Below are 25,226 nucleotides of genomic sequence, written 5' to 3'. Positions count from 1 at the left end.
CAAAAAATTTGATAATTTTTAATCAAGATGGTATGTGTAGGGGTTCACTATACTAAATTTGCCTTGAAATATTTATTTCAAAATATGCTTGGAATTTTCATAATAAATTCTTCAGCAGGCTACAAAACTGTTCACAACCATAATCCCAATGTGTGCATATGTGTATGTGTGAAAGAAAATACTGTAAAATATTACTTGTGAGTATTTATCTCTGGATGGTGAAATGTCAAAGATTTGTATTTTTGCCTTTGTAATTTTTAGCATTTTCCATTTTCTCTAAAATAAGCATATTACTTTTAAAAGAAAATGATCTATTCAGCTGTCAGTAGTGCTGTACAAAAGAAATAAAAAAATAAAAGATTAAAATTAAAAGTAAATATAATTTAAAAATTTAAAAAATCACTATAATAGAATTCAGAAAATATAGGAGATGATGTTATGAATCCATTTCTTCTAAACAATCCATTTACTTTTCTACTACTGTGTGATTGAGAAGCGCCATTACAACTAAAAGGAAAATGTCTCAGAGGCAAAAATATAAAAAGGCTAACATTGAATAGTAATTAGTTATTTTAATAAAATTAGTAGACTGTTTTGTGTTCAAGTAAGCAAGTGTTAAAGAATGGTGATTATTATTAAGCAAACATATTTTCCCAGTGTATTGTTACTAAAATGACATTCTCAAAGCTTCTACTAGTTTTCTTTTAAAATCTCAGCTTTGCAAAATAAGGATTTTCCAGTTGCTCCTCTATATTCCATTTTATACAACTGGCCAGAAAACTTGAAGAATTAAAGCAAGCATTCTCTTCAGTAAGGACCACAGTGGCCACTTACATATTCACACTTCATAAATAAAGAATTTTCCACTCTAGGCATTAAAATATCCATTATCATGTCAATAACCACCAGACACTTTAAAATTACTATACAATGCTTTTCTATTCCCCTCATCCAGAGGGATAAGAAACTGTCCTTGATACACAATTGCCATGATCTTCCTTCTACCTGAAATATAATACCATAATCTTTATACTTACTGCAGATACCTGTACTACTGAGAACTTATTGCAGAAACTTCATTTTGTTATGAATTGTGAACACATGGTAATTTCTGGCTAAGTGAAAAGGATACAATGTCAGTATAAGTCTCCTTCTTCACCCCTACCATGTAAGCCACAAATATTGTTCTCTTGACAGTAAGCCAAAAGGAAGTTTGCTTTGCACCTTCTTATCCTATACTTGGTAATAGCTCCAGACTGTAGTTTAAATGAAAGTCATAAATGTAGACTATGGCCGGGTGCGGTGGCTCACGCCTGTAATCCTAGCACTCTGGGAGGCCAAGGCAGGCGGATTGTTTGAGCTCAGGAGTTCAAGACCAGCCTAAGCAAGACTGAGACCCAGTCTCTACTCAAAAATAGAAAAATTGGCCGGGCGCTGTGGCTCACACCTGTAATCCTAGCTCTTGGGAGGCCGAGGCGGGCGGATTGCTCAAGGTCAGGAGTTCGAAACCAGCCTGAGCAAGAGCGAGACCCCGTCTCTACTATAAATAGAAAGAAATTAATTGGCCAACTGATATATATATAAAAAAATTAGCCGGGCATGGTGGCGCATGCCTGTAGTCCCAGCTACTCGGGAGGCTGAGGCAGGAGGATCGCTTGAGCCCAGGAGTTTGAGGTTGCTGTGAGCTAGGCTGACGCCACGGCACTCACTCTAGCCTGGAAAACAAAGTGAGACTCTGTCTCAAAAAAAAAAAAAAAAAAAAAATAGAAAAATTTAGCCGAGCATGGTGGCACATGCCTGTAGTCCCAGCTACTAGGGAGGCTGAGGCAGGAGGATCGCCTGAGCCCAGGAGTTTAAGGTTGCTGCAAGGTAGGCTGACGCCACGGCACTCTAACCCAGGTAACAGAGTGAGACTCTGTCTCAAAAAAAAACCTGAATAAATGTAGACTAGTTCCACACAGTCCAACAAAAAGGCCATAGAGAAGATTAAAATTATAAGAGGTCTTGATTGTTGCTTATGTTCCTCATTACACAAGGTCGAAGCTTTGACTTTCCATAAGAGTTAATACTAAGACTTCATCCCTTAAAATCCCAAAGAGAAATACAGGCAGCTGGGCTACGAGAGGGTAAGAAGAGGGTAAGAAGAGACCTATGTAAGAAGAGGCTTTTGGTTTGGAGTACTAGCCTTTTTTCTTTCTTTCTTTTGAAGCTTATTCTCATCTATATAGAGTAGTAGCCTTTTTGAAACTCAAGGAAGGAGGGAAGGATTTGTGAATCCACTGTTAATAGCAGTCACGGTATCACTAAAACTCTCCATTCACAAGTATTCACCTGGAAATCATTCCCTCCTATCTTCGAAGCAGAGCCCTCTCCTAAGTAAAAAGCTAATTAGCCACTACCAAGCATTTCGGATCTGAAAGAAACCTCCTTGAAGAACATCCAGTTATTTTCAAACTGTTTTTTTAAATCTCCAAACCTTTCTAAATGAAAGTTGATGTAAAGAACAAATACAAAACAGAAGAAAGCAGAACAGCTCTTGTAGTGGGAAGATAAAGGGGTGGGAGACTCACCTGCTTAGTTATCTTCTCCCCCTCCCTAGAGGAGACAGCTCCTCAGCTGATTTTCAGTAAATTTATGAGCCCAGAGAAAGATACAAAGAGACATACAGAAAGCTGATAACGCCAGTTATCTTTCTTTCTTTCTTTCTTTTTTGAGACAGAGTCTCACTTTGTTGCCCAGGCTAGATTGAGTGCCGTGGCGTCAGCCTAGCTCACAGCAACCTCCAACTCCTGGGCTCAAGCAATCCTTCTGCCTCAGCCTCCCGAGTAGCTGGGACTACAGGCATGAGCCACCATGCCCGGCTAATTTTTTCTATATATATATTAGGTGGCCAATTAATTTCTTTCTGTTTATCGTAGAGACAGGGCCTCACTCTTGCTCAGGCTGGTTTCGAACTCCTGAGCTTGAGCAATCCACCCACCTCAGCCTCCCAGGGTGCTAGGATTACAGGCATGAGCCACCGCGCCCGGCCAGTTATCTTTCTTTTAGTTAGGGGGGAGTGCCAAAGTGTGGAAGACAAAATATTAAGAAAAATAGCCACAGTGTGGTACAAATACAGACTAGAAGATTATATCTATAATATTATTGCACATCTATAAAAGTAAATGTATATATAATCAAGTACTGCGTGATAATGTGAGCAAATAAAAACATATTTGATGAGGTTATGGGCTATTTCTGTTACTTTGAAATTATTTCAGCAATAAAATAATGTCTTTGGCCGGGCGCGGTGGCTCACGCCTGTAATCCTAGCACTCTGGGAGGCCGAGGCGGGCGGATTGCTCAAGGTCAGGAGTTCAAAACCAACCTGAGCGAGACCCCGTCTCTACCATAAAAAAATAGAAAGAAATTAATTGGCCAACTAATATATATATATATAAAAATCAGCCGGGCATGGTGGCTTGTGCCTGTAGTCCCAGCTACTTGGGAGGCTGAGGCAGGAGGATCACTTGAGCCCAGGAGTTTGAGGTTGCTGTGAGCTAGGCTGACGCCACGGCACTCACTCTAGCCTAGGCAAGAAAGCGAGACTCTGTCTCAAAAAAAAAAAAAAAAAAAAAAAAAAAATAATGTCTTTTAAAAAGGAAAGAAAATTATTTGCTCATTCACAGTTGAGGAAATGAGGCCCAGATTTGACAAGGATCATGTACAAACACTCAAGAGCCTTGGCTACAATATTTAGTCAACCTTTTATTTACAGAGCAGTAGTAGACTATAAAAACTGCAGCTCTCAACTCCACCAAAACCTACAGTTGAGCTATCTTGCTATTCACAAAAGCACAAATTAGGATTAGTTATGAGGACAGATTTTATGATATACTTTAGAATAAAAAGCATTGGGGTAGTTCAAACATTTATTGACCAATTAATAAGTGCCTAACTATTGTAAATGCTACATTGCATACACAGATAACATGGACATGGGCTGCTCTTAAAAGTTTACAATGTACTGAGAAAGACAGAGGTAAATAATTCTTTTGGCAGAATTCTTTGGCAGAATAAATCTATATGGTAGAATGATTTAAAGCATGAACAACTAATTCCAAGTTGGGACACTGAAAAAAAGGTCATGGATCAAATAATGTGTGGGGAACTTTAAAGAATGAGTGTAAGCTCCCCAAGTGGCAGAGCCACTGCACAACTCTAAGAGATGATCTTACAAGGTGACCCAGCTGGGTAGAAAAGGGCAAGGCCACACCAAGGTAAGGATAAACATAAGCAAAGGCATAACATAATGTTCAGGGAAAAGGTGAACTATTTGGTTCAGCTAAATGCATACAGCAAGAGACAAGATTGGCAATACCGGCTAGTACCAGGTTAAGGCAGGTTTTCAGACTAAGCCGGCTTACCTTGAAATGTTTAACTCGTGCTTCTGAAAAAGAAATCTAGAAGAAGCATGGAAATTGAGGAGAGAAAGACACTGGAGACAAGACCTGAATAAGAGAAGCCTTGAATCAGACATCAGAAATGAAAAAAAGAGGCCGGGCGCTGTGGCTCACGCCTGTAATCCTAGCTCTTGGGAGGCCGAGGCGGGCGGATTGCTCAAGGTCGGGAGTTCAAAACCAGCCTGAGCGAGACCCCGTCTCTACTATAAATAGAAAGAAATTAATTGGCCAACTGATATATATATAAAAAAAAAAAATTAGCCGGGCATGGTGGCGCATGCCTGTAGTCCCAGCTACCCGGGAGGCTGAGGCAGAAGGATCGCTCGAGCCCAGGAGTTTGAGGTTGCTGTGAGCTAGGCTGACGCCACGGCACTCACTCTAGCCCGGGCAACAAAGTGAGACTCTGTCTCAAAAAAAAAAAAAAAAAAAAAAGAAATGAAAAAAGAACGTAGGGACTGGCAACAGGAGACATTGAAGAGGTCTTAGCAAGATTAATTTGTTACTTTCTGCATGGTCACCTGGTTAAAGGTGGTTTGACAATCAAAATATTAGTTACAGGATCCAGCTACTTTACAATTGGAGTATATCTCATAACAAACTTTAGAACAAATATGCACATGCTCAGTACCTTCACTTTCCCAGGCCTGAAGCTGATCTTGATCCCTGGTAGCACTCCCCAACACCTCTCGAGGGACAGGTTCCATTCGTGCATCCACTTTCTCTTGGTGAGAGGACTGGTTAAATCCTTCAATGGCCTTTTGGAAAAAGAAGTTCAGCTCCTCAAAGTTCATGGCCTGGAGCTCTGCATAAAGTTCTACCTGTTGGGCTTCTTCAAGCTCATTCCAGAAATGCAGGAGGTGTTCTTGTCCAGCTTTGGACAACCTGAGTTTGAGGTCATTAACATTCATAATGCTCTTATAGTCGAGCTTTATGACAATAGGGGTGTAATTTATGCACCTGTAAACCTAAAAGGAAAAAGGAATTAATAGCAAGTCAAAGTCCAACCTCCAAATTTGAAGCATTTTTTTCCTACTAAAAATAAGTATGAGTTTTTAAAACTTGATTTAAGGAAATTAACTTCTGTCTTTCCATCAGTCAATATTTGTAAGAGACTAAAGCTGTAAGACAATAATATGTACCAGTCATTGCGTTAAGTACTTTACCTTCATGGTCTTGTTTAAATTTTCAACAACTCTAAGGCATAGGTACTATTATTATATTATCACTATTTTACACCTGAGGAAACTGAGGCACAGAGAGACCAAGCAACCTAGCCAATTGGTGGAGCTGGGAGGGGAACCCAGGCAGTCTGATTCCAGGGCTCAAACTCTTTACCACATTGAGATAGATGCCTATGTACTACTCCTTGGATCACTGAACTACCACTGAAAAAATACTTAACTGGGTGGGGCATAGTGGCTCACACCTGTAATCCTAGCACTCTGGGAGGCTGAGGGGGGAGGATCACTCAAGGTCAGGAGTTTGAACCAGCCTGAGCAAGAGCAACTCCTCTCTACTAAACATAGAAACAAAAAATTAGCGGGGCATGGTAGCACATGCCTATAGTCCCAGCTACTTGGGAGGCTAAGGCAGAAGGATTGCTTGAGCCCAGGAGTTTGAGGTTGCTGTGAGCTAGGCTGACACCACATGGCACTCTAGCCTGGGCAACAGAGTGAGACTCAGTCTCAAAAAAAAAAAAAAAAAAAAGAATACTTAACTGCTTCAAATTTCAACTGTTTTTCTTTTATCTCTAATGATAGAAAACAACTCTGTTGTATTAAGAATACAGCAATATTCAGTAAGATAGAACCACATATAATCATGAAAAGCACATTTCATTTCAATAGCAACTTCTGTAGAGAAGCAATAAAAACACATCTATTATCTCTGCTAAGAACTTGGACCCTAGAGACAAGCAATACATAGATAATAATCAGTGAGTAGGACAATGTTTTCTACAGAGCATTCTGTGATAATATAGTAAACTGTTAAACTGCATAGTGCTAAAAAAAGAGAAAATGAGGAAATATTTAATCTACTAAGCTAATAGAGAAAATGTAAGATGAGACAGTCATTGTCTATAAAGAGTTCACGAGACATGATTCTAGCTGTGCGTCAAGGGTTTAGCAGACTATGTAGATAAGATTAGGAAACAAGCAGAGCCTGGGGGCATGAGAAGCAAGCAGAGGAGGGATGGGAACAGTAAAAAGTGAACATCTCATGAAGAATGATGGGAAAGGGTCTAGGGTAGGGCTAGACCACAAAGAGCCTTGAAAACTAAGCAAAAGAATTTAGACCTGATAGAATAATAGGAAGCCAACAGGAGATTACCAAACAGGGCAGTGCCACTATGCTTTAGAGAGATGAAAGGAGCAATGGCATAGAATAGACTGTGAGAAGGGACAACTAGAAGCAGGAAAACAAGTTGAAAGACAACTGCAGGTCTGAAAAACCAAAGGCCCGAAGCAGATTAGCTACAGAGGAAGTAAGAGTGAAAGGGACAGATTCAAGGGTCACTGTAAAGAATCATCACTGCATCATAACTTAGATGTGAGGGACAGAGGAGGAGCAGGTCCAAAGAACTAACCCATCTATCTTCTCCTCCCAGAGGAATAGTGAAAAGCAGTTATATGTGGTAGTTCAGAGCACAATTCTAGGTTCAGCTGAATCATTTAACTGCCCCATGCCTCAGTTTCCTTTCCTGCAAAATAAGATTAATACTACTATCTACTTCATCAGCACCATATATATCAAACACCATTTAGCAGCTCAGGTCAAGAGAACCTACATCTGTGTGTGCCCTCAGACAATAATGACACTAGGCACTTACATATCACAGTGTGGCAGTACAACTCGAATTGCTTTATAGATACTAGTTTATTTAATCCACGAAACAACTCTAAGATACTGGTATTGGGATTATTTTACACAGGCAGAGATAACATGCCCAGAGTCCCAGTGCTGCTATTTCTGTTGAATGGCCGCAGGCCCACAAAAAACCTCCTCACTTACATATGTAAATAAGTTACTCCTAAAAATTTCCTTTTAATGTGCAAATGTATGTTAACACATAATTTAGGGAGGAAAATTATTTTAACATTCATGTGCCATTATTAATTCATTCAACAAATATTCAGTGAGCACTTCCTATCCAGACACTATGTGGGTGACAGGGACATGAAGTGAAGAAAGTGACAACGTGCATGCCTATTTACAGTGTAATAGACAAAACATAAGATGTCAGGTAGTATTATGAGACAAGGCTGTGAAGAAAAATAAAGTGGTATAAAGGGCTAAAGAGCAACAGGCGTGATGGTGGGTATTTTAGACAGGGTGGTCAGGGAGGGTCTCTGTAGAGCTGACATTTGAGAATAGACATGAATGAAGAGGGGGGCAAACCAAGTCAATATCTTAGGGAGGCACATTCTCGGTAGAGAAAGCTGCAAGGGAAGTAATCCCAAGAAAGCAATGTGCTTGGTGTGTTCAAGGAAGAGCAAGAAGGTCGATGCAGCTGGAGCTGAGTGGCTGAGGCAAACGATGATTGGAAATAAGGCAGGAGAAGTGAGCAGAGACCAGATCAAGTGGGGCCTTGTGGTCAAGGTAAGGACTGTGGAGTTTCAGAAGCCACTCAGGAATTTGGAGAAGGAGAATATTATGGTCTGATATAGGTTTTAAAAGGATCATTCTGCTGTCCTGTGGGGGGAAAAGACGATAATGAAGGCAAAAATAGAAGCAGGCAGACCAGTTAGAGAACTACTACTGTAATCTAGATGAGTGATGCTGATGGCTGAGTGGTGGTGAAAGTGGATTCTAAAAGTAGTCCTAAATGATTAGGTAATGGATTGAACTCGTGGAGTGGGCGAGAAAGATAGGAATCAAGCAACTATGACTCCAAGTAGTGGTGTCATTCACTGAGGATGGGGAAACACTACAATAGGTGCAGATTCAGGGATATTGTGTAGAGAGTGGGGAGAATCAATACTTTAGTTCTGGTCATGTTACGTGACCCCTTCTCTACAAAAAAAAAAATATATATATATATATATGTATATATATATATAAAGCCAGGCGTGGGTGGCACATGCCTATAGTCTCAGCTACTTGGGAGGCTGAGGCAGGAGGATCGCTTGAGCCCAGGAATTTGAGGCTGCAGTGAGCTATGACGATGCCATTACACTCTAGCCTGGGCAACAGAGTAAGACCTTGTCTCTTAAAAAAAAAAAAAAAAAAGAAAGAAAGAAAGAAATAGGATCAAATCAGGCAAGAAAGATGCCTATTACACATCCAAATACAAAAGCTGATTAGACAGCAAAACATAGTAGTCTAGACTTAAGAGGTGATACCGGAATTAAAGATAAAACTTTCAAGGTCATCAGCATACATGACATAAGAGTTATAGACTGAATGTAATCCTCTAGGGAACGCACACAGATACAAAAGTGAAGTCAGAAGACAGCCTTGAACACTCACTAAGGTGTTCTAAGCACCTTAGGGCCTAGAAAAGGCATTTCTATTTTATAGGTTTCAAGAGTTATGACACTAGTTTTTTTTTTTTTTTGAGACAGAGTCTCGCTTTCTTGCCTAGGCTAGAGTGAGTGCCATGGCGTCAGCCTAGCTCACAGCAACCTCAAACTCCTGGGCTCAAGCAATCCTCCTGCCTCAGCCTCCCGAGTAGCTGGGACTACAGGCACGAGCCACCATGCCCGGCTGCTTTTTATATTATATATATTAGTTGGCCAATTAATTTCTTTCTATTTTTATGGTAGAGACAGGGTCTCGCTCAGGCTGGTTTTGAACTCCTGACCTTGAGCAATCCGCCCGCCTCGGCCTCCCAGAGTGCTAGGATTACAGGCGTGAGCCACCGCGCCCGGCCGACACTAGTTTTTAATTTTTTTATTTTTTTTGAGACAGAGCCTCCCTTTGTTGCCTGGACTAGAATATCGTGGCGTCAGCCTAGCTCACAGCAACTTCAAACTCCTGGGCTCAAGCAATCCTGCTGCCTCAGCCTCCCAAGTAGCTGGGACTACGGGCATGCGCCACCATGCCCGGCTAATTTTTTCTGTATTTTTTTAGTTGTCCAGCTAATTTCTTTCTAGTTTTAGTAGAGACTGGGGTCTCACTCTTGCTCAGGCTGGTTTCGAACTCCTAACCTTGAGCGATCCTCCCACCTCAGCCTCCCAGAGTGCTAGGATTACAGGCGTGAGCCACCACGCCCAGCCAATAATTCTCTTTGTTTAGAAGCTCTACTCTCCAGGCCCACCGGGGTGGCAATGTCACCCCACAGTTCGGGAGGCACCACCCATACGAAGGCTCTCTGCCACTATGAATATGCACCCAAAATGGATAAGTAAACCTCTTAGAGCTTCTGAAAAACAGTATTGGGGTTGAGCCATAACCACTAACTGAATCCTATATATGCTTGGCAGCAAAGCCTATGAAGTGTTTCTTAGTCCCAGCTAAGTGAGCCAACTGACTAATGGTGAAGGAGCAGACAGTTGCCTTGAGTTTCCTGCAAACCCTTGGGTTCACACTCACTGAATCTCACTTGAAAGTCCCTAAACTTTTGCACCGCATAATGACACACACGTGTTATCACAATCACTATTACCTGATTTCAGATTTTGTGAACCATGTACAAATAAACATAGCACAGCGCCAGGCCGAACTTGATAAAATCTTCAAGAAGCCATATGTTCAGCATGTGTGCTCTCGGCCCTCCAATACCACCAACCTTCTGCTTGGCGAAATGAGGGGAAACCCCGAAATTTCAATCCTCTCTCACTCCCAGTGTTAAAACAAAGTAGCAAAGCAAGTAGGTTTTGTCCCGGTGGTCCCCCACAGGTTATCTCCTGTCCTTCTTGCCAGCGCTCTCAATTCTTTTCCTCATACATTCGAGACACACCAACTCGCCCCCACCTGACAGTTCCAACGACGGCTCGTCCCCACTGAAGGCCCCCAAAACTTGGTATAACTGTCCACAAGGCTCTCGCCTGAGAACCTCAAGATCCCTATCGCCCACCTAGGAGAGGCCCCACTCCCAACCCGACCGCCTTGACGACGCCCTAGGACTCCAGATACTGGCTCAAAACTCCTCCCCCAACGCCACCAGCCCACCTAGGGAGCCCCCGCCCCATCCCCGGCCCCGCCACCCACCGGCGGCCCAACCCACACACCCTCCAGCGGGGTCGCCAAGGGCAGGGCGCGACTGCGAGGCGCACAGGTAGGGTGTGGGCGCGCAGGCGGGACCCTCAGCGCGTGCCAGGCTGCCAGCGTGTCACCTACGTGCGACGCGTACCCACGTCTGCACGCGCGGCCGTGGGAGCGCGTGTGTGGCGGGACCGGGCCCTCCGCCCGCCGGGATCGCGGGCCCCGCCGTCCTCTTACCAGGCTGGGAGCCCCTCACCTTCCTCCACAGCGCCGCCTGGCTCGGGCTCCTTCCGCACGGCCACTCATCGGCGTACCGCACCCGCTCGGGATATATACCCTCATCCGGGAGGCCGGGGCGGCGGGGCGGGCCGGGAGCGGGGGCCGAGGGGAGCGCCAGCCCCGGCCACCCCGCCCCTCTCGCCGCTCCTAGTGGCTGCCAGCCGGGGGAGGAGCGGAAGCCGGCGGCCCAGACACGTCAGCGCCCGGAGCGCAGCAGGCGGGAGCCGGGGCGGGGGCGGGGCTTGGCGCGTCACTCATTCTCTGGCCCAATGGGGACGGCCCCTGGAGTCCTGTCAGCAGACGGCCCCGCCCCTCCAGTGCTCCAGGTCGGGGTGGGAGGGGCGTCAGCTGCAAGCGCCTGGAGGGCAGAGGCCGGCCCCGCCAGGGTACCGCTGGGCGGGTCCTAGGAACCTTGGGTTGTGCGGCTCGCAGTCATCCCCATGGCTCGGAGGCGCGGAGGGCACGCCCTGTCCAGAAGCGGGCCGCGGAGTTGGGCAGGGAGCTGTGTGTCCTCGGAGGCGGATTTCTGAACTCCCACGCGGGTGGTTGGGCAAGAGCGGCGGGTTTCTCTGCGGAGAACCCTTAGGGACGGGCCTGGCGCGCACTCTGACCTTGGGCAAGTTATTTCATCTCGAGCTCGCCAGACGCCTGGCAGGGCCCCAGACTCGCCTCTGGTGGTGCTTTGGATTCCAAGCGGGCGAAGCCAGGCCCGTTTCCTTTTTGCACAAGCAGACACCAAAAGAAAGAGGAAATGCAAGCAAAGGCATCAGATAACCTGCGCTAGTGACACGCGCGACAGTGAAAGTGAGCCCAGGGTCATCTTTGCGTGTCTGTGGACTTAACCTCGCTGGGCCTCAGTATTCTGCGAGAAGATAGTGGTTGGACTGGACGACCTCCAGGGCCAGTATTTACAGTCCTGTTATATAACCTTTTGCAGGTGTGCTCGCGCAGGGCGCAGGTTAAATATTCAGCACTGCGCTCTTAGAAGCTATGTTTACATTTAAAGTTGTGTTGCATTTTGCATAGTTTTTGCAAGAAGTCCAGTATGTTCAAATACCAAAAATACCTAGATTTAGCATAGAACCAAAGAAATTCAGGCATTTAGATTCCTTTCTTCTACTTTCTTGAGTGCTAGGGCCTTTTAATTTCCTTTATCAGTTGCAAAAGCACCCACATCAAGTAACAACAACAGCAGAACTTAAACCTGGTAAGTAATGCTGGTAGATTTACATTCAGGAGATTGAATGCTCTCCATCTTTCATGATCCCAGACCTTCATTCATGTATTTGAAAGCTTTATAATGTAGTGATTGGGTAAGAGCAGGGGATCTGAAGACAGAATTTCAGCTTTATTGCTTGTGATCGCTGGCAAGTTAGTTAGCTCTTGTGCATCAGTTTATTCATCTATATAAAATACAAACAATAATAGAAATGCCTTTAGGACTTTAGGACTGTTATGAGAATTAAACCAATCAATGCTTATTCTATGTTGAAAATTTGAACTAGGAAACCCAGATTCAAAATCATAGTTCTAGTCTAACTAGCTGTGTGAGTTTGAGCAACTCGTTAAACGTCTCTAAACTTCAATTTCCTCCTTTATAAAATGAAAATAATACCTACTTCACATGAATATAGTAAAAATTAAGTGAGAAAGAACCTAAAATAATGCCTGGAGTATTACAAGCATTCTGTTAATCTTAGATGAATGCATTAAAAAAGAGCAAAGTCATTGTTTAAAAACCCTTTAAGGCTGGGCGTGGTGGCTCACACCTGTAATCCTAGCAATCTGGGAGGCCAAGGCCGGTGGATCATTTGAGCTCAGGAGTTGGAAACCAGCCTGAGCAAGAGCGAGTCGCCATCTCTACTAAAAATAGAAAGAAATTAATTGAACAACTAAAAATATATAGAAAAAAAAAATAGCCAGGTATGATGGCCCATGCCTGTAGTCTCAGGAGGCTGAAATATGAGGATCCTTTGAGCCCAGGAGTTTGAGGTTGCTGTGAGCAAGGTTGACACCACAGCACTCTAGCCAGGGCAACAGAGTGAGACTCTGTCTCAAAAAAATAAAAAAATAAAAGCCTTTTAAAGACAAAAAGTAGAAATGGGGTCCAGCTCAAATGTGTTATAAAATCAAATTTTTGGCCGGGCGCTGTGGCTCAAGCCTGTAATCCTAGCTCTTGGGAGGCCGAGGCGGGCGGATTGCTCAAGGTCAGGAGTTCAAAACCAGCCTGAGCAAGAGCGAGACCCCGTCTCTAAAAAAAAAAATAAATAAATAAAAAAATAAAATAAATCAAATTTTTACTTTTACCTTTATTGCTAGTTTTTTGTGTTTTTTCTGGTTACTAGACAAAAGAAGAGCCTTAACCTCATATTTCAAGCTAAATGTCCAGCAACTTTTTATACTAAAAAGTTATTTCTGCCCTTCAAAATACTTTTTATATACATGGTCTTTATTTCCTACCCCCTGCAAGGTTTTGGTGGAATCTTATATACGTGGTCTTTTAAGAACTGATTGAAGAGAACAAGACAAGAATGCTCACTCTATCTATGATTATTTAACATTACACTAAAAGTATCAGCTAATGCAATTAGACAAAAGAAATTTTAAGAGGCTTAAGAATTAGAAAAAAATAAACCTACTTTGATTTGCAAATGACATGAGAGAATACCTGAAAAACCCTAGAGAGTCGGCCAGGCCGCCGGGTGCCTGTGGTGGCTCACGCCCTTAATCCTAGCACTCTGGGAGGCCACCGCGGGCAGATTGCTCAAGGTCAGGAGTTTGAAACCAGCCTGAGCAAGAGCGAGACCCCATCTCTACTTTAAATAGAAATTAATTCGCCAACTAATATATATATGTATAAAATTAGCTGGGCATGGTGGCGCATGCCTGTAGTCCCAGCTACTCGGGAGGCTGAGGCAGAAGGATTGCTTGAGCCCAGGAGTTTGAGGTTGCTGTGAGCCAGGCTGACGCCACGGCACTCACTATAGCCTGGGCAACAAGCGAGACTCTGTCTCAAAAAAAAAAAAAAAACTGTAAAACATTCCTGAAAGCCACCAAATATACTTGATAAATAGGAAAATATCTCTTATTGATTCTTATTTATTTTTTTTTTTTTGAGACAGAGTCTCCCTTTGTTGCCTAGGCTAGAGTGAGTGCCATGGCGTCAGCCTAGCTCACAGCAACCTCAATCTCCTGGGCTCAAGCAATCCTTCTGCCTCAGCCTCCCGAGTAGCTGGGACTACAGGCATGCACCACTATGCCCAGCTAATTTTTTATATATATATATTAGTTGGCCAATTAATTTCTTTCTATTTTTTATAGTAGAGACAGGGTCTCGCTCTTGTTCAGGCTGGTTTCGAACTCCTGACCTCGAGCAATCCGCCCGCCTCAGCCTCCCAGAGAGCTAGGATTACAGGCGTGAGCCACCACGCCCGGCCTCTCTTATTGATTCTTAAATTACACTCCTTGTTAAATTATGAATTTATAAATTAGACAAAATTGATACTAAAGTCCTCATGGAAAATATGCAAGAGTAGCTTGAAAAACACTGAAAAAGAAATGCTGTAGGCGGTGCGTGGTGGCTCACGCCTATAGTCCTAGCTCTCTGGGAGGCCAAGGTGGGCGGATTGCTCGAGTTCAGGAGTTTGAAACCAGCCTGAGCAAGAGCGAGACCCGTCTCTACTATAAATAGAAAGAAATTAATTGGCCAACTAAAAATACATACAAAAAATCAGCTGGGCATGGTAGCGCATGTCTGTAGTCCCAGCTATTTGGGAGGCTGAGGCAGGAGGATCGCTTGAGCACAGGAGTTTGAGGTTGCTGTGAGCTAGGTTGATGCCATGGCACTCACTCTAGCCTGGGCAACAAATCGATGAAACTCTGTCTCAAAAAAAAAAGAAAAAAGAAATGCTGTAATAGGAAGCCTACCTACCAGATATTAAAATATTCTATGAATCCTCTATTATTAAGAAAATGTGGTACTGGAACATAAATAGATAGACCAATGGAATAGACTAGAAAGTCCCAAAATGAGCCCAAGTGCATATGGAAATTTACTCTATTATAAAGGTTGCATCTCAAACCACCAGAGCAAAAAAAAAAAGGACAATAATAAATAAATGGGACACCTGGGTAGCCACTTGAGAAAAGATAAAACCCAATCCATACTTCATACCTACAAGAATAAACTCTAAATAGATCAGAGATCTAAGTGTAAAATACAAAATCTTAAAAGTATTAGAAGAAAACATGGAAAACTATACAGCTGCCAGAAACAAAAAAGAATGAGATTAATATGAACTGATATGGAGTGACTTTCAGGATGTATTGTTACATGAACAAAAAAAGCAAAGTGCAAAAGAGCATACACAAATGAAACAAGGGAAAATAAGAAAAATGCACATACATCTGCTTATCTAAAAAAAAACACTAGTGTGATTAGTTACCTGGGGTGGGGGTGGTATGAATCAAGTGGAATGTGTGTGATATGTCTCTAAATATAATTCTCTGTATAGCTTTATTTTGGGAACAATGTTAATGCTTTACATATTATTCAAAAAGTGAAATAAAATGAACAAGTGGGGCGGGGGTCAAACCCTGAAATAGAAAACAAACAAAAATAAATCAACCTAACAATATGTTAAATAGCATAACTTCTCTGAAGGGGACCACAAGGAACTAAGTCAGTAACTTTTGAACACAGTATATTTTTTACAATTTTATTGAATTTGTCTTATAGTAAACTGTAGATATTTAAAGTGCATAATTTAATGATTTTTGACATATGAATATACCCATGAGTGCAGTGTTTTAACTATATACCCTCAATTTAAAGACAAAACAACTGTAAACAAATATTAAACTCTAGTTAGTAATTTTTAGAGTGATATGGGTTAGCAATTCTGGAACTATTTTGTGTGTGTTGTGGATGTCAGCAAATGACTAAATATATAGAAGATAATGGGAGACTATTCTTTTACTGTTATAGAAGAAAATTACAAATATGGAAAGGGAAAGAGACTAGAATTAATTCCTCAGTGCCAGACTGGAGTTGAATTTATCAGTATTAACCCATGGTTTTTAATCTAAATACAGAAATAGATATAGATATGTGTGTATATATGATAGAAATGCACATATAAAAATTTATCTTGGGGCAGTGCCTCATGCCTGTAACCTCAGCACTTTGGGAGGCTGAGGTAGGAGAATCACTTTAGGATGGATATTCAAGACCAGCCCAGGCAACATTGGGAGACCCCATCTCTACAAAATATAATTTAAAAAATTAGCCAGAGGCAGTGATGCATGTCTGTAGCCCTAGCTACTCAGGAGGCTGAAGCAGGAGGATCCCTTGAGCCTAGGAGTTTGAGGCCACAGTGAGATATGATCATACCGTTGCATTCCAGCCTAGGGAGACAGAGTGAGACTCTGTCTCTGTCTCTTAAAAAATAAAATGTGAGCTGGGCGCGGTGGCTCACGCCTGTAATCCTAGCACTCTGGGAGGCTGAGGCGGGTGGATTGCTCGAGGTCAGGAGTTTGAAACCATCCTGACCAAGAGCGAGACCCCGTCTCTACTATAAATAGAAAGAAATTAATTGGCCAACTAATATATAGAAAAAAATTAGCCGGGCATGGTGGCGCATGCCTGTAGTCCCAGCTAATCAGGAGGCTGAGGCAGGAGGATCGCTTGAGCCTAGGAGTTTGAGGTTGCTGTGAGCCAGGCTGACGCCACGGCACTCACTCTAGCCTGGGCAACAAAGCGAGACTCTGTCTCAAAACTAAATAAATAAATAAAAATAAAATATATACATATATATGTATAGAGATGTATGTGTACATTGTACATACATACTTTTCAGTTGTATTTCCTAAGAGAGCCTAGAAATGAGCACTCCTACCAATTGCAATAAGCATACCTATCACCCAGATCTAGTTTTTAAATACCATTACCCTCTAAACTTCTAAAAGGAAATAGTGCTACTTAAGAAATGTCTGATTCCAGAGCTGGACAGGAAAAGTCCAGGTAGGTCAGGAACTTCTTGTATGTAAGAAAGTACCCCCAAACTAATGGGGGGCATGCAAAATTGAAACAGAAGCCAGCTTGAAGCCAATAAGACAATTTAAGCATCAAGGTTAAGACATTATAAAAATGATTTATTACCCACTGAAGAAAATAAGAATTCATAGGGCACACTGATATAGATAAATAAACAAATCAATGACAGAGAAGGGAGAGCATTCCTTTCAGCAGAGTACCAACTAAAAAATGTAGAAGAAATGATGGAGTTAGAAATCATTATAGTACTATTATAGATTCAGACAAGAATCATTAATGGATGCTAAGAACCAGTGAGTGAAACTGGAGTCAGTGACAGGATATTTGCAGTTTTAAAGTATCTTCCCAGAAATTATTTATTAATTACAAAAGGAAAATATTAATTTTCCAGAGGAGAAACCTGATGGACATCATCTTAACCAAATGAGCAAAGTTGTCTTTGTTTTGTTTTGTTTTTATTTTTTATTTTAGCATATTATGGGGGTACAAGTGTTAAGGTTACATATATTGCCCCTGCCCCCCCCCCCACCTCGAGTAAGAGCTCCAAATGAGCAAAGTTAACCTCATCACTGATGGAACAAGCTGACTTCATGTGCTTCTTTTTTTTTTTTTTTTGAGACAGAGTCTCACTTGTTGCCCAGGCTATAGTGAGTGCCATAGCATCAGCCTAGCTCACAGCAACCTCAAACTCCTGGGCTCAAGTAATCCTTCTGCCTCAGCCTCCCAAGTAGCTGGGACTACAGGCATGAGCCACCATGCCCGGCTAATTTTTTCTATATATATTAGTTGGCCAATTAATTTCTTTCTATTTATAGTAGAGATGGTGTCTCGCTCTTGTTCAGGCTGGTTTTGAACTCCTGACCTTGAGCAATCCACCCGCCTTGGCCTCCCAGAGTGCTAGGATTACAGGCATGAGCCACAGCTCCCGGCCTTCTTGTGCTTCTTAAGGTGATTCCCTGAGGATATAATATCCTTCTTTGCCCAAATATGCATATCCTCAATCTAATCATAAGGGAAAAACCAGACAAACTGAGACTGCAGGTTTGTCAAAATAACCGGTTTACTCTTCAAAAACATCCAAGTCATGAAAGACAAATAAAGGCTGAAAAACTGACCCATATTAAAGGAGACTAAAAATACATGCCAGTGTGATTCTGCATTGTATCCTACAATCAGGGAAAATAAATAGCCATAAAGGACATTATTGGAATAATTAACAAAATTCAAATATGGATTTTGGACTAGACAATAGCATTGTACTAATGTTAGATTTTCTGATTTTGAGAATTGTGCTGTGGTTATGTAAAATAATTTCTGTGTTCTTAGGAAACATATACTACAATATTTAGGAGTAAAAATGTATAATGCCTGCAATTTATTCTTAAATAGTTCAGAAAGAAATATATGTGCATGTACATGGTAGAGAGGAAGAAATTTGGGAGGTACAGTAAATAATAATAAAGCAAATGGAGGAAAATGCTAACAATTAGTGAATTGGGGGAAAGGGTATATAGAACTTCACTGTATTGTTCTGCAAGTTCTCTGTAAAATTGGAATTATATAAAAATTTAAAAATACAAAAAAATTAAAATACAGCCAATGGTAGAGTTCTTCACTGTCAGTCCAAACACAAAAGAAAATCTTTCTTTTTAAATTTCAGAATATTACAGGGGCACAAATGCTTAGGTTACATAAATTGTCTTTGCACCACCGAGTCAGAGCTACAAGCATGCCCATCCCCCAGACAGCAGCACCACACCCATTAGAAAATCTTTAACCCTCTGAGCACACAGCGCTGGAGGAAAAGGATTGAAGAAGGGTGTAATAGTCAGTGTAGTTTGCTTGTCCTGTGCTAGGTACATGCCCTCTGGCGTCCAGTCAGAAAGCCAAGCCACTGGAGAAGCTGTAAATGCCACCAGCAGTGCTGTTTATGGTGGCGGCTGTGTGTCCTTTGGACAGGAATAATGATAAGTGTTTTTCTCGGAGTCTCAAACTTCCAGTTGCAAACAGTGAGGCTTAGATGAAGAGTATAAGAACTTGTATGGAGTGGGGATTGCCTGGAGTCCCTCCATGTTTATAGATGGATGTCCCTGAGATCGAACTATTCTCGTAAGAGCAAACAGGCATATTTTCAGCATTCAGTGAAGAACAAAGTAATGTTTGTTCAAAATCTGTTTATTGGGTTATTCTGTGCTGGATCTTGTGGCAGGCACCAAGGGGAACCAAGAGTCTGTGTCCTAATAGTGTGAATTGTGATGGTAAAGAAAAAAAAGAGTCTGTGCCCTCAAGGAATTCACAGGGCAACAATAGAGATAGGAGAAATGTTCGTTTTTCAAGGTAAAGAGCCGTAAGTGCCATAATGAATGCACAAATAAAGGATTTCGGATATCAGAGGAGGGAGAGAATAGAGGAATGAAGTTTCCCAAAAGGATAGGCTAAATAAGGTTTGGGAAAGGGGTGGGGGAGGCATTTACATATTTTCCCACTGGCAACACCATCACCTTTCTAATTCCTGCTGCCTTTTTTTTTTTTTTTTTTTTTTTTTTTTGAGACAGAGTCTCACTTTGTTGCCCAGGCTAGAGTGAGTGCCGTGGCGTCAGCCTGGCTCACAGCAACCTCAATCTCCGGGGCTCAGTGATCCTACTGCCTCAGCCTCCCGAGTAGTTGGGACTACAGGCATGCGCCACCATGCCCGGCTAATTTTTTGTATATATATTTTTAGTTGGTCAATTAATTTATTTCTATTTTTGGTAGAGACGGGGTCTCGCTCAGGCTGGTTTTGAACTCCTGACCTTGAGCAATCCGCCCGCCTCGGCCTCCCAAAGTGCTAGGATTACAGGCGTGAGCCACCACGCCCGGCCCCTGCTGCCTTTTTAATAAAAGACTAAAGAATTTGTACTCAGGTAAAGAACTTAGGAAGTACAATATCTACCTAGGGACTGCTATTATATAAGCTGTGAAATTTGAAGTAATGAAAAGGGAATATTTACCAAAAAGTATGTATTTTTATTAGTATGTTATGATCTCAGCTTGGTTTTTAAAAAGATAAATGGATAATACTTTCACCTATCAGATAGAGAGCTAGATGATAGATAGATAGATAGATAGATAGATGATAGATAAAAGCTATGAAACCTAGAAAAAAGTTGCCTAACTTCCTTGAACTTCAGTTTTCTCATCTACAAAACTAACGTAATAATACATCCCACAGAGTTGGAAAGAGAATTAAAAGAGAAAAGGTATAGCACACAGTAGCCATTCAATAAATGTTTGGTGAACAAATGAAAGAGAAGAAAAGAAAGCCAAAAGGGAAAGAGAGAAAAGAAGCGAAATGGAATAGTTCTCCATTGAAAATACAGAATCAACAGCTCTCTGGGAGGAGAAGGCAAGAGGATCACTTGAGCTCAGGAATTTCAGACCAGTCTGAGCAAGAGTGAGACCTTATCTCTACAAAAAATAGAAAAATTAGCCAGGCATGGTGGCAGGTGCCTATAGTTCCAGCTACTTGTGAGGCTGAGGCAGGAGGACTGCTTGCGACCAGGAGTTTGAGGTTGCTGTGAGCTGTAATGATGCCACTGCTCTCTAGCCAGGGCAACAAAGCAAGACCCTGTTTCAAAAACAAATACAAATAAAAATACAGAGCCGGGCGCCGTGGCTCACGCCTGTAATCCTAGCACTCTGGGAGGCCGAGGCGGGAGGATTGCTCCAGGTCAGGAGTTTGAAACCATCCTGAGAAAGAGCATGACCCTGTCGCTACTATAAATAGAAAGAAATTAATTGGCCAACCAATATATGTAGAAAAAAATTAGCCAGGCATGGTGGTGCATGCCTGTAGTCCCAGCTACTCAGGAGGCTGAGGCAGAAGGATTGCTTGAGCCCAGGAGTTTGAGGTTGCTGTGAGCTAGGCTGATGCCATGGCACTCTAGCCTGGGCAACAAAGTGAGACTCTGTCTCAAAATAAAATAAAATAAAATAAAAATACAGAATTATCAGCACTCTGGGAGGTTGAGGTAGGAGGATTGTTTGAAGCCAGCAGTTTGAGACCTAGTCTCTACAAAAAATAAAAAACTAGCTGGGCATTCGGGCACATGGGAGGCTGAGGCAGGAGGATTGCTTGAGCCCAAGAGTTTGAGGTTGCTGTGAGCTGTGATGACACCACTGCGCTTTAGCCTGAGTGACAGAGTGAGACACTGTCTCCAAAAAGAAAGAAACAAACAAAAACACACAGAATCCTGTTAGGATTCCAGAAGAGATGTTTGAAATGGGCCATTACTATGAACAAACTTAAAAATTCAGAAAGACATACAACAGTATGTTTTTTCTTTTAAGAACAATGGGATTATGGTGACCTTTTAATATCGTTTTGGATGCTTTTTGAGGAGTATTTTCTAAATTTGCTAGAGTAGAATTTTATAATTTGAATAATGTATAATTTTTAATTTCAGAAAAGCAGATATGGTGAACAACTGGAAGAGCTGCTTGCTTGTTTTTCCCTTCAGTTGTGCCAGGCATGTGCCAGTCTGTCCACACTCCTTTGCACACCCAAGTGATGATCCACTCAGGTTTTTCTAACAGTGGGTTGAAAGTGAGCCTGGCTACACGGGAATTGTCTTCCCTCCACTGTCCTGAATGCAATGGCCTCGGCTGGTCACCATGGCCAGGAGAGTCTAGCCCAGCTCAAGTCTCAGTTCAAGGCAAGGCATGAGGCCGGGCGCAGTGGCTCACGCCTGTAATCCTAGCACTCTGGGAGGCCGAGGCAGGCAGATTGCTCGAGGTCAGGAGTTCGAAACCAGCCTGAGCAAGAGCGAGACCCCCGTCTCTACTATAAATAGAAAGAAATTCATTGGCCAACTAATATATATAGAAAAAATTAGCCGGGCATGGTGGCCCATGCCTGTAGTCCCAGCTACTCGGGAGGCTGAGGCAGCAGGATCGCTTGAGCCCAGGAGTTTGAGGTTGCTGTGAGCTAGGCTGATGCCACAGCACTCACTCTAGCCTGGGCAACAAAGTGAGACTCTGTCTCAAAAAAAAAAAAAAAAGGCAAGGCATGAACATTCATGAGATCACCGTTTCCAAGAGCCTACGAACAAATGGGCGGTAGAGGGCTTAGGGTTTGACTTTCCTGCTGACAGTTGCCTAGGACATGAGTGTTTCATTCTCCCAGGAGATCTTCCTGACTTAGCTCACCACTCCTCCCACGCTAGAAATTTTCTGTAGCTCAGGGTGTGTTCTAAAATACTGCGAAATGACAAATACACCCTGTTAAATGACAAATCTTTTTACTCAGTGTTTTCCACACCCTCTCAACTAAAGTACACGCAATCCTTCAGAGGATTTTGATCTGTAAAGTTGTCAGAGAGGTCTTTGTGCATCCACAGTGGGTAGGATGCTGGGGGTGATATACAAAAATGAGGAAATGTACAATCCCTCAAAACAGATTATAACCTCAGAAATGCATATGGAACAAAATTGAATGAACTGGACAGTAAGCACCCAAAAGTGTGTTGGTGTGTGATAATTATGGAGACACACAGCCTCGGGACTCCACACTGAGGTCTGATTTTTATGGTGTGAAGGAGTGGACTTTACATTCCATTCCTGCGCTGTTGGCTAGAGATTATCGGGTCTACCTTTCTTAATTCCTAGATAAGGAGACAAAATTTCTCCTAAGTGAAATGGATCACCAAAGCCCAGAACAAGTAGTTAAGAAGCAGAAGCAAGATTAGAAGTCAATCTATTGCTATTTATCAGGGTTTCTCTGGAGGCGATGAGTGTAAAAAGAATCCAATCGTTAAAAATCTTAACCACCATAATATATGATTCCATATTTCCTTCTCTTAAAGCTAAAGGGCTCATTAGCATTATGGGTTGTAGGTCAGACATTTAACGCCTGCTCTCAGGAGCCCACTTGGCTGGCTCTTTCCAATGCAGGTAGCCACCCAGTGATGCCGTCTCCAGGGGAAAATCCTCTGAAACTTAGCCTAGGATGGCATCTGACCTACACCGAAACTAGAATAGCAACATACTTTGTTCCAAACCTGCCTCTCCACCTGTCTGGTCATTGTTCAGCCACCACCTCTGCTCGGCTGTCAATCTTTCACAATATGGTTTCTCAGATATAGATTATCTCTCATAACATGGTTTTCATGATCGGGTTTCTCAGCTCTACTGTAAGTGCAGTATGTTTAAATTTATTGCTCATTTTTGTCTCTGATGCTTCTCAACCAATTACAAGTGACACACACACACAAGGTATATCACAAGTTATTTTTGTTGTCAGTACCTCCTAGTCACCTAGTCCTTCTCTATGACTCTATGACAGGTGAAATTTGTTTTATATTTTCCAGGCAGTATCTTTAAATAAGGAAAAGATCAAAATGGGATGTCACTTCTAAAATATCTCAGTTACAGCAAGAAACCCCTCAATATTTCTTGCTCTAGGGCCCATTATCTCCTTGGCCTGTGTTACTTAATATTAATGGAGAAAGAACCAATATTGCAATAAAAGCCTGGTAGTGCTAAACTGGCTTGACGTCAAAACCGAAGTAAAAAGGTGTGGCTTCAGAACTTCCCTGGGTTCTCAGAGTTGCTGGGTAATTGTTTTCTGTGTTCCCACAAAACATTCATTTATTTTTATTTTTTTTTTTTGAGAGTATCCAGAAACAGAAAACATTCATTTATTCATTTAATTTGTCTTAGACTTAGCATAAGTCTTAGCTTAGCATAGACTTAGCATAATAGACAAGAACATGAACTCTGAAGCCAGACAGTGTGAGTTTGAATCTGGGCTCTGCAGTTGCTAGCTGAATGACCTTCCACAAGTTAATCGGTGTCTCTGTGCTTTGTTTCACAAACAAGGATAATAATAGGACCTACCTACTAGGGTTACTGTGAGGATTAATTTTTTTTTTTTTTTGAGACAGAGTCTCACTTTGTTGCCCAGGCTAGGGTGAGTGCCGTGGCATCAGCCTAGCTCACAGCAACCTCAATCTCCTGGGCTCAAGCAATCCTCATGCCTCAGCCTCCCGAGTAGCTGGGACTACAGGCATGCGCCACATGCCTCGCTAATTTTTTCTATATATATTTTTAGTTGGTCAATTAGTTTCTTTCGATTTTTTTAGTAGAAACGGCATCTCGCTCAGGCTGGTTTCGAACTCCTGACCTCGAGCAATCTGCCCACCTCGGCCTCCCAGAGTGCTAGGATTACAGGCGTGAGCCACCGTGCCCGGCCAGGATTAATATTTTTTAAGTGTTCAGAGCTGTTTCTGACACAGAATAAGAGCTCTGTAAGTTTGCGTTTACAAAATAATGTTTGCTAAGTTTGGCTTACCGGGTATCAGATATTGCGAGGAGAACGGTGTGGGTTCGGAGAGGGTTGTATAATCTTACCTTCTCTCCTTGAGTGTGATCAGGACCAGGGACTTGCTTCCAACTATTAATAGTAGAATATGGAAAAAGGGATGGGCCATATCCCCTGGGCACATTCTGCTACATGACAAAGGTGAGAGGATGCCACTCCCAAGATAGTGTTACATTATGCAAGACGCCTTCTTGCCAGCAGACTCACTTTCACCACTCTGCTGGCCTTGAAGAAGCAAACTGCCACGTCGTGAATGGCCTCTGGGAAGGACCACAGCAGAGGACTGCATGCAGCTTCTAGGAGCTGAGAGGAACCTCCAGCCAGCAACAATACAAACAAACAATAGCAAAACAATAACAACAACAAACCCTGAAGATTGCAGTCCTGCCCATGCAAGGTGACAGAGGGAGCTTGAGAGTGGATTCTTCTCCAGCCGAGCCTCCAGGTAAGAAGGCACCAGAGCTGCCACCTTGACTGCAGCCTGGTGACAGTTTGAAGCAGAAAACCCAGCCAAGCCCTCGGCCAGCTAAGCTTGATTGCAGCCTTGTGAGAGACCCTGAACCAGAGACTCATGTAGGTGAGCAAATTGGAGACAAATACACATGCTTTTGGACACACGTCTTGATTCTATGTCTGAAAGAAAAACACGCACAAAAACACGCACACATGCTAGTTGTTCTGACTTTAAGTACTTCTCTACCACACAAACACTATATACTTCTCTAGTTCACTGATTTTGCCCTTCTCCTGGATGACTACTTCACGTCTTTCTTCTCTCAGACCTCTATAATCTTCTCCCCCATGCTCACTCTCAACACATAGCCTTGGCCGGGTGTGGTGGCTCACGCCTATAATCCTAGCACTCTGGGAGGCCCAGGTGGGGCGGGAGGATTGCTCGAGGTCAGGAGTTCCAGACTAGCCAGAGCAAGAGTGAGACCCCCCC

At 42.6% G+C, this 25,226-nt stretch overlaps 1 protein-coding gene across 8 annotated transcripts in view; it reads right to left on the bottom strand.

Moving 5' to 3' along the window:
* UAP1 (UDP-N-acetylglucosamine pyrophosphorylase 1) overlaps positions 1-25,226 on the bottom strand; it is a 246,640-nt gene that overhangs the window by 23,465 nt on the left and 197,949 nt on the right. For 2 of the 8 annotated variants that reach the window (XM_012768642.2, XM_012768648.3), the window contains exons 1-2: positions 10,846-11,082; positions 5,071-5,407 (exon numbers count right to left, since the gene is read on the bottom strand). In XM_012768642.2, the coding sequence (XP_012624096.1) occupies positions 5,071-5,350 (280 nt within the window). In that variant the 5' untranslated portion in view covers positions 5,351-5,407; positions 10,846-11,082. Of the gene's footprint in view, positions 1-5,070; positions 5,408-10,737; positions 10,760-10,826; positions 11,083-25,226 lie in introns of those variants that run through there. The other 6 variants (XM_076000337.1, XM_076000333.1, XM_076000334.1 and 3 more) reach the window with 6 other exon arrangements.

The sequence above is a fragment of the Microcebus murinus genome, chromosome 2, assembly GCF_040939455.1.
Source record: "Microcebus murinus isolate Inina chromosome 2, M.murinus_Inina_mat1.0, whole genome shotgun sequence".
Taxonomy (NCBI): Eukaryota; Metazoa; Chordata; class Mammalia; order Primates; family Cheirogaleidae; genus Microcebus; species Microcebus murinus.
This window is presented reverse-complemented; position numbering and strand designations above follow the sequence as displayed.